Source organism: Asparagus officinalis, chromosome 8, assembly GCF_001876935.1.
Source record: "Asparagus officinalis chromosome 8, Aspof.V1, whole genome shotgun sequence".
In the NCBI taxonomy this organism is placed as follows: domain Eukaryota; kingdom Viridiplantae; phylum Streptophyta; class Magnoliopsida; order Asparagales; family Asparagaceae; genus Asparagus; species Asparagus officinalis.
The window spans coordinates 110,859,062-110,869,430 of NC_033801.1; the positions used below are offsets into that span (position 1 = coordinate 110,859,062).

Consider the following 10,369-nt stretch of genomic DNA (forward strand, 5'->3'; position numbering starts at 1 on the left):
GAAATAGTCAAACGCAAGGTTCGCATTCTGGAGTGAGCTTCGTGTTCAGCTTTGTGAAATGTGGAGGTGATCCTCGTGTTTTGGAGTTAAAACGCAAGGATGACCCTCGCGTTTTGGAATTGGAACGTGGGGGTGATTCTCGTGTTTTGGAATTGGAACGTGAGGGTGACCCTCATATTTTTTGAATTGGAACACGAGGGTGGCCCTCACGTTTTGGAATTAAAACGCAGGGATGACCCTCGCGTTTTGGAATTGGAATGCCGGGGTAGATCCTCACACTTTGTAGTTGGAACGCGGGGGTGACCTTCGCGTTTTGGAGTTGGAACGAGGGGGTGGCCCTCATGTTTTGGAATTGGAACGCGGGTGTGGACCCTCACGTTTTGCTTTGAAGAGATCGTTAATTGTAATCTCTTTTTCAAGTTCTGTTAAGATCGTCATTTTGTAATATTTGCATTTGGCTTTTTGAAATGTGAAAGTCGCCAATCTGTAACTCTCGTCTGTTGTCGTGAAAGTCATCAGATTGTAACTTTCATCGTTAGCATTTCGTGGGGACCAACTATTTGCAGTAATTTTTTTGACCGCCTATAAAAAATTAAGGTGGTTTTTTTTGTAAAAACCTAATAAAATATTATTAAACTATGACAGGATGTTTGGATACGATTAGAACATAAAACACAGAGCTCAAGCCATTTTGACCAGAATCTTACTTATAAAACACTGCCGACACAAAGCACAATGTATTGTTTATAAGTAGAAGCTTTGTGCAGTGTAAATGCATATGCCAGATGCAAATATTTATTTTATCAAATTGATTTTAACTTTTTTATAAAAAATTAAATCCTATTCAGTTGTCTGTTTTAGATTTCTTAGAGAAAGGTTTTAGCTTTTTAGCCGGTATTTTATTTATTTATTTTCCTTGCGTTTTGTTTATTAACTAATCAAGAAAAAGAGACTTCAAGTAACAGTACTCTTTCTCATTCTGAAAGAAATGGAAGGGATCCCCTCAGTAACTCTCAGCTCAGGCCACTCTATGCCTGTAATAGGCATGGGTACCGTCTCATACCCGAAGCCCGAACCCGGAGCTCTTCGATCAGCGATGCTCGATGCGATCACGGTCGGATATCGCCACTTTGACACCGGCGCTTTGTCTCTGTACGGCACAGAGGAACCTCTCGGCGAGGCAATTGCCGAGTCAATTCGATGCGGGCTCGTGAAGGACCGGAGCGACCTCTTCGTGTCCACCAAGCTGTGGGCTGCGGATGCTCATCATGATGGCGTGATTCCGGCGCTTCAGGAGTCCCTCAGGTAAAGACACTTCCAACCGTGTGTTTGTTTGTGTGGGTAGTTTATTCACTGTTTGTACTGATACGCTGCTTCCATGTATCTATTTGATCCGTCTCTGAGATGTGTGTATTGTTTAAGTTGAAGAGTGGCTCGCATCCATTCGATTAGATGTGCTTTTACGTTGACTTACATTAGAAAGGGAGTGAGATTGACGAAACATCGTTGAATATATAGTTAAATTCATGTCTCAAATAGATTTCGGGTTACTTCGAACATAAATATATTAGTTTCCCCTCAAACTTTTAATTCCACATATCACCCTTAACTTTAAGGGTTTTTGCACATAATTAAATATCTGAACTTCTTGATCCAACCCGTGGATTGACGGACCGTTTCTGTTGGATGCTACATTTACTGTGAGATTCTGTTGCATGGTTTAGGGCTCACATTACATTTGGTTTTCACACTGTAAGTTGACACACTATATCTTCATTGGCCATTAAGTTAAGGCGTTGGACTCAAGTTGTACTGGATTGAGAACTGAGCCAAGGTGGAGAACTATTAAAGAACGTCTCACATTTTATTAGTTTAGATTAGGCTTAGTTTAAGAGAGAAAAAAAATGCATATGTGAGATTTAGTCCCACGGAAACTGACTGGCTAGACGATTAAATGAATATAAGATTAAATATATATGAACTCGACGATCACTCTATCTCCAAGTAGATTAGCCTTCTTCAACTCAGCAGGCCTTTGCAATAACCCTAGCAATTTGCATTATTCTGTCTCCAATGATATTTTATGCAATGTATGTACTTTAGTTAGTTCATCTCTTTAATGAGACTTTATACTGTAAAAGTTTGTAAATGATTTTCATAAGGGGCTCTTTATATGAATTTTTTTTTCGGTTCTAAAAGGTTTTATGTTTCAACAACAACATTCAGTCATATCATGTTTGTCTAAATTTAAATGGAGTTCATGAAAGGAACTCTTAACTATTTCTAACCAAATAACACTGTCATGAATGTAGGAAACTACAGCTGGAATATGTGGATCTCTATCTCATACACTGGCCTTTTGGCCTGCCAAAAGAAGAGACCAAGTGGCCAATTGATGAAGAGAAAATAGTTGCTCTGGACTATGAATCCGTGTGGAAGGCAATGGAGCAATGCCAAGCACTAGGTTTAGCAAAATCCATTGGAGTGAGCAATTTCTCTTGCAAAAAGTTAGAGCAGCTTCTCTCAGCTGCGCGCATCCCTCCAGCAGTCAATCAAGTACGTTTTCCATTTGAAGTGGTTGGATTACATATCTCACGGTTAATTAATTGCAGGTACAAATCCTGTTCGATCTTGCAAGAGATTAGTCACGTATTACTTCCAAACTCTCTTTTAGTAGGATCTTCACCTTGATGTCCAAACAGAGTTATTTATTATTTATCCATGGATCCTCTACACTGCCAAAAAATAGTGGAGAGATCAATACTATATCATAACTATTAATTTGTTTAATGGATGGTTGTGACTGTTGGGACAAACCCGGAGCCCAATATAGCAGGATCGTAGCAATAGTAGAGCAAAAGTAAAGATAAAATGATAGACACACAGATTTACTTGGTTCGGCATAAAATTACCTACGTCCACGGGCAAGGATAGAAGAATCCACTATGAGGAGAAAACTCTAGAGTTACAATCTCTTTTTACAAGGACATACTCTCTCTCTCTCTCTCTCTCTCTCTCTCTCTATTTTTTTTTCTCTCTCACTCTTCTATATGAGGAGTTATTTCTGGGAGGATTTTTTTCTTAAGGATTTGGAGCATATTTATAGTGTTTGGAAAAATACTATACATAATAAAATATTAATATATTTACTATGCTATGGGGCCCACTCTTTTTGTTTTTTTTTCATTTGTTAAAAGTTTTGGCTGGGCTTAGCTTTATTAGGCACCTGCTGCTGACAATCTCCCACTTGAAGATTTGATTGAGTATCAATTTTATCTTCACATTATTCTTTCTATTTTGTCATCTTCATGTTGTTTAAGTCTCCGTTAGACCACAAGAGGATCGACACCAAATAAATTTGTCAGTATTGACTGCTTTTATCAAAAAATATGCTAGGTTGTCTTTGGTGAGAATTTTCTGCATATCCACTGTTCCTTCTTCCACTTTCTCATGAACGAAGTGATAGTGAACTCAAATGTGTTTGGTCTTTGAATGAAAGGCTGGATTTCTTACCAAATGCAAAGCACTCTGACTACCACAAAATAAAGATATCTTATTTTGTTCATGGTCGAGTTCCTCCAGCACCATCTTCAACTACATCTCTTCTTTACTAGCTTGTGTAGCTGCTACATATTCTGCTTCTGTTGTTGAAGTAGCCATAACTTACTGCAGTTTTAAAACCCAGCTTACAGCTCTGCCAGCAAGTGTAAACACATAGCCTGTGGTGGATTTGCTATTATCATGATCACTTGCATAATCAAAATCAACATACCCACTAACAATAAAATCAGATCCCCCATAATATAATGCAACATTTGAGGTTCCTTGAATGTATCTTAGAACCCTCTTTACAGCATTTCAATGCTCCTTACCAGGATTTAACATGTATCGACTAACCACTCCCAATGCTTTTGTAATGTCTGGTCTTGTACAAATCATCGTGAACATTAAGCTTCACACTGCTGATGCATACGGTACTCGAGACATCTCAATCCTCTCTTCTTTATTACTAGGATTCATACTGGAGGATAACTTGAAATTAAGAGGAAGTGTGGTAGAAATTGACTTACAATCTTTCTTTCTTGTGGTAGTGACACAAGTACCCAAGTCTGGTTCTTATGAAGAGATTCAATTTTTTCCTGCATTAATATCATCCACAAAGATGCATCTGTGCCATTTATAGCATCATGAAAAGTTGACGACTCTCCATCCTCCGTTAGAAGATAGTATGCAACATTACTCTCCGTAATATACTCCGAGTGCTAAGTCGGTGGTCTTCTCTCACGAGTTAACCTTCGAATTTCTGGAGCCTCGGACTCGACCAGTTCTTGTACATCATGCGCCTCGGACTCGACCAGTTCTTGTACATCATGCTCCGGTGTTGCTTCAGAAGAATTCAGATTATCTTCTACCTGAACAGCTACAGCTTGTACATCATGCTCCGGTGTTGCTTCAGAAGAATTCAGATTATCTTCTACCTGAACAGCTACAGTCTCCGAGTCCTTCCTCGAACTGCTTTTTTTTTCACCACTTTGTAGTTGATTTTCTACAAAGATAACATCTCTGCTGATGATAACTTTACGAGTAGTATAATCCCACAAGCGATACCCCTTTACTCCATCAGCATACCCTAAGAATAGGCATTTTTTGGATTTTGAATCTAGCTTTGTAATTTCTTGGGCATTGTACATTGCGTACACTAGACTTCCAAGTATATGGAGGTTGGAATAATTAGCTGGCTTGCCAGTCCACATCTTCATCGGAGTCTTTAATTATATTATGGTTGATGGAGATCGATTCACCACATAACAGGCGGTTTTTACTGCTTCCGCCCAAAAAATTTTATCCAGATTTGCAGTTGCCAATATAGCTCTTGTTTTTTCCAACAGAGTTCTGTTCATCCGCTCCGCCACTCCATTTTGTTAAGGAGTATAAGCAGTGCTGAATTGTCTTTTGATTCCTTCTTGCTTGTAAAATGCTAAGAACTCACCGTCTGTGTATTCTCCTCTATTATCTGATCTGAAGCACTTGATCTTCTTCTCAGATTCAACCTCGACCCGTGCTTTGTAGGCTTTAAAGACTAAGAACATATCCGCCTTCTTCTTGATAGGATACACCCAACATCTCCTGGAGTAGTCATCAATAAAGGACATAAAATATTTTGCTCCTCCCAAGGATGTAACCGGTGCTTGCCATACATCAGAATGAACTAGTTTCATAATGGCCTTGCTTCTAGAACTTGATGTGTTGAACTTCAGCCGATACTGCTTACTTATAACATAATGCTCGCAGAATGGAAGAGCTACCGAATTAAGTTCAGGAAGCAGCTTCTGATCAGAGAGAATCTTCAAGCCTCATTCGGATATGTGGCCTAGTTTGCGATGCTACATCATGGTTTGTTCTTCTCCACGGCTGGTTGATGCCACACATAAATCAGCTTCCTGTAGGATTTCTCCCTTGAGCATATATAGATTTGTAGCTATATTTTCTTCTTTTATTACCATAAGCGTCCCTCTAACAATCTTCATAATCACATTTTCTATATGGGTCTTGCACTCGAGCTCATCTAATTGTCCAAAGACAATAGATTCTTCTTCAAGCCCTTCATATATCACACATCTTAATGGTGCGTATTGTACCATCAAATATTTTGATTTTGATAGTGCCAATACCAGAAATCTTTAAGGCATGATCATTCCCCATAAATACAGATCCTCCTGAGATAGATTCATATTTGTGAAATCATTTTTTCCGGGAGGTCATGTGCCAGGAGGCTATTGAATCTAGAAGTCAGACATCAGCAAACCTCTTTCTGCCTTCATCAACAGTGGTTGCTTCACTAAATAGAACTTCACCATCGTTTGATGTGCTGACAATGCATCCTTAAGATGTTGATGGCTCTGAAGACTTTTTATCTTCACTCTTCTTATTGTGCCAACACTTCGATTTGATGTGTCCTCTTTTACTATAGTTATAGCATTTGATATTCTTCTTACTTCGTGATTTTGATCTATCATGGGTATGACTCTCACTGGAGCCATGCTCCATTGATCTTCCTCTCGTCACCATTAAAGCCTCCGCTTGTTGCGAACTTGCATGCATATCTTCCATGTTCTTGCGCTAATTTTCTTCCTCTACAATAGCGGTTGCAACATCATCGAAGACTAGATTGTCTGTGAGGACGTTGTTTGTAAGGTTGATGATGAGTTGGTCATATGAGTTAGGTAGACTCTGAAGTAGAAGTTCTGCACGTTCATTCGCACCGATTGCATACCCCAATGTTGTGAGTTAGGAGAACAGTGTGTTTAGGGTGTTGATGTGGTCGGTCATCGATGTAGATTCCGCCATCCTCAGAGTGTAAAGTCTCCTTTTTAAGAAAATTTTGTTGTACGTGGATTTTGTCTCATATAGCTTTGTTAGAGTATCCCAGATCTTTTTTGCTGTCTTCTTCTCCTCTTTGCTTGACAGCACCCCGCCTGCTAATACCAGATAGAGATTTGTAATAGCAGTTTAGTCCATCTCGTTCCACTTCTTATCATCTGTGATGTCGTCCGGCCTTGCACCGATGGCCGCCAGACAATTATTTTTTCTCAAGATAGCCTTTATGTTTAACTTTCACAGTGAGAAATTACTCTCGTCAAATTTCTCGATCTTGAACTTTGTCACTATTACTTCTACCATGAACAGTAACTTCTTACTATCTCACGTAAACAGTAACTGTATTTATGAACAGTGATCGTATCTGAGAATAGTATCATACTTGTGAATAGTACTATATTTATGAACAATACTGTACTCGTTAATAGTACCCGTCACCTTCAAAGGGTAAATGATAACCTAACTTATTTTCTTATGTGGAGGATCCATCTTTAGTGGCAGCCACAGAGCATACGATAAGTAGATATATACAAGCATCCTAAGTTGGCTCTGATACCACTTGTTGGGACAAATCCGGAGCCCAATAGAGCAGGATCGCAGCAATAGTAGAGCAAAAGTAAAGATAAAATGATAGACACACAGATTTACGTAGTTCGGCATAAAATTACCTACGTCCATTGGCAATGATAGAAGAATCCACTATGAGGAAAAAACTCTAGAGTTACAATCTCTCTTTACAAAGAGATACTCTCTCTCTATTTTTTTTCTCTCTCACTCTTCTATATGAGGAGTTGTTTCTAGGATGATTTTTTTCTTAAAGATTTGGAGCCTATTTATAGTATTTGGAAAAATACTATGCATAATAAAATATTAATATATTTGCTATGTTGTGGGGCCCGCCCTTTTTGTTTTCTTTTCATTTGTCAAAAGTTTTGGCTGGGTTTGACTTTATTAGGCACCTACTGCTGACAATGACTTATAGCAAAAATTAAGAAAATAGTGTAATTAATTCATGGGGTATGATGAGTGTTAGATATGGAATGAATCAGAATCATCCACTATATATTAATCATATATAGCTATAATTAACGTATTGGTCTCTCCACTAATTTTTGGTATATAGCAGAGAGGATCCAAATTTGTATATTATCAATTGGAAGGTCTCTCTGCAATACATTGGAATATCAAGGATTTCTCTGCAACACATTAATACAGTGTGACTATCACAGATAACATAGAGATAACTACATTTTAGAATGAGATGGTCAAAATACGAAGAAAAAAGTTCATAGATATTATGTGGCTAAAGCTCTATATTACATTAATGTATCTGTAGCTGACCTTTTTTCTCAATGAAAATAGTGATAATGGTTAGTGTATATGCATGGTGCTTTAAAATGGTAGGTGGAAATGAATCCAACTTGGCAACAAAAGAAGCTGATGGATTTCTGCAGAGAGAAGGGAATACAGATTACAGCCTATACTCCGTTGGGAGCAAATGGGATGCCATGGGGAACAAGCAGAGTGCTGGAATCCAATGAGCTGAAAGAGATTGCCATGGCTAAAGGGAAATCTACTGCTCAGGTACTGTAATTTCCTTCTTCACTCCAAAAGGCTCGGGTTATTTGCGAGTAGACACTGTATATGGTTGTTTTCACCTCACTATCCTTCTAATTTCATTTTTGCGGATAGACTCTGCGAGTGTCACTTTCTTTTGACTCTTTTAGCCTCAGCGGCCTGTTTATCAAATAACAATTCTCTCTTCTCTGAGGATGAAAGAGTAAAAACAATTTCACTCAGTGGATCTATCTGAAAAAACTTAAACTAGAGGGTAGTAAATTCAAAACACTCATATTATAGGGGGTCTATCCACAATTAACTGAAAGTATGTAATCATCTTTTGTTCGAAAATCCAAAAATGGTAAGACCAAAATGACCAGCTCTTGACGTTTTCAAATCATAGATTATATGTATGTTAAATATTTGTGACGTCAGCGACATACCAATCTCATTTGCTCTTTACTAATAACAGAATGCATTTAGTCATTGTGGTCCACTTTGGTAAAGGGTTAAAGAAGAGGGACTAAGAAGAAGTATTAACCAAGTTAGCCCATTCGATAACTAGAAGAACTAAATTATTAATCCGTTATATAAGTTTTATTTTAACTCTTATGATCATTTTTAGTGTTTGGAAATTAACAATTATTTTGATTTTTTTTATAATTAGAGGGGTTAACTCTTTATCTTTCTAAATAGGAGTACTAGTAAACCCGTTAACTTATTTTAATCCCTCTAGAGGGGTTAGCTTAATCTTTCTGTATTTTTTGCGTTCAGCAAATTATAGAGGGTTAACTCACTTTAACATTGTGTAGATTTTTTGTGATTGATGGGTTAAGAAGGGGTTAAGCCTCCTTAACCCCTCACTTAACCCTTTACCAAACGACACATATTATTAACACTCTTTTTCCCCTTAATATGCATATTATTAATGTTTTTTTGTTTTGCCCCCCTTCAGATTTCATTGAGGTGGATACACCAGCAAGGTGCCACAATGGTTGTTAAAAGTTTCAAGAAAGAGAGAATGGAAGAAAACCTTGACCTATTTAATTGGGAACTAAGCAAAGAGGAGATGCATGAGATTAGTAAGATTGAGCAATGCAGAGGAATTCAAGGAGAGCAATTTATCTCTGCAAATGGAGCTTTCAAGTCAGTGATGGAGTTATGGGATGGGGAGATCTAGTTACTAGTTTTTAATCTCTTAAACATGTTAATGAATTTGTCACTTGTTAAATGTGTTATGATAATTAGATGAATATGACAAATGAACTGAAAAAGACATAAACTTTATTTTGCGGTCAAGTAGTAAATGCTTTAAAAATCAGTTATCGAAAATATGTTTGTTATGGTGTTCCCACTCGCTAAAATACAGTGTCTTAGCAAGCGAATATATGTATTTTTATTCACCTTGCCCCAATCAGTTGTGGCCCAAGTCCCACAGAGAGTCTGACTTAGCCAACTCGTCGAGTCGACATTCTCTCATGACGACACGAAAGGCGGAGTTAGTCGACCCTCTTGTCAAGAACGACTCGCCAAGGGTCCACTCGACCACTCGCCCAACGCCTCACGAGACCGACTTGAAAGATGTTACTTCTCGACGAAGCTATCTGCACTAGCAACATGTCCACATCGCATTTAATGCGTGTCAAGAACATCATGCCATTAGCCCCGATAGTCTTCATGACTCATCGGACCATGTGGGCTCTGCCATGCTGCCGATCACTTCTCATTTAATGCCGAAGAGATTTACCTTCCAGTCAACAGCCGATACATGTAAAGCAAAGGCTGACTCAGCTACCAACCCACACTTTGCCACCGCCCTACTATGCTCGGCTGAAGTGACCAATCAACCTCTTATACTCCGGGTATAAATACAGGTACTATTCGAACATAGAGAGGATTCGAAAATCAGACCTCCTGATATACATACTGTTTGTTGGAAAATTCGTGAAATGAAAATGAAAGAACTGTGTTTAATTTTATTCTCTCTAACTGTTTTGAAAAAGAATGCTTACAACTCTCTTAATCTCAATTACAATTTGGATTTTTTCCCGATTACAAAAAAGAGGAGAATTAATCTGAATCCTCCTCTTTATTTAAAACTGGGTTCTTCACGGTGACGATGAGATGTCTCCCTCGAATGCTCACATTGAGTTTGCTTCTCGTTGACGATCCGAACATCTTGTTTAACTGGAACGGTATATTCTCCTTACGATTTGACGATGTGGAGAACTTGCAAAGCAAGTTTGAAACTCTAATGAGTTGATAACTCAGAGCGATTTTAAACTCTTGAAAAAGAGTTGATTTGAACCGAAATATCGGTTAATAAGCCAAGGGAATGCTCTAAGAACTTTGTTGCTACAGGAAACTCGAAGATGATCTGCTGCCGAGAAAATAATCCGAAGAAGCCGATCTCTAGATCTCCAAAATACTC

The 10,369-nt window shown here is 38.3% G+C and overlaps 1 protein-coding gene across 1 annotated transcript; it reads left to right on the forward strand.

The window, feature by feature from the left end:
• Positions 845-9,270, forward strand: LOC109822307 (non-functional NADPH-dependent codeinone reductase 2-like). Its single transcript, XM_020388489.1, has 4 exons — positions 845-1,305; positions 2,313-2,556; positions 7,783-7,962; positions 8,894-9,270. Exons 1-4 carry the CDS (start codon positions 989-991, stop codon positions 9,116-9,118), a joined length of 966 nt encoding a protein of 321 aa, XP_020244078.1. The 5' UTR covers positions 845-988; the 3' UTR covers positions 9,119-9,270.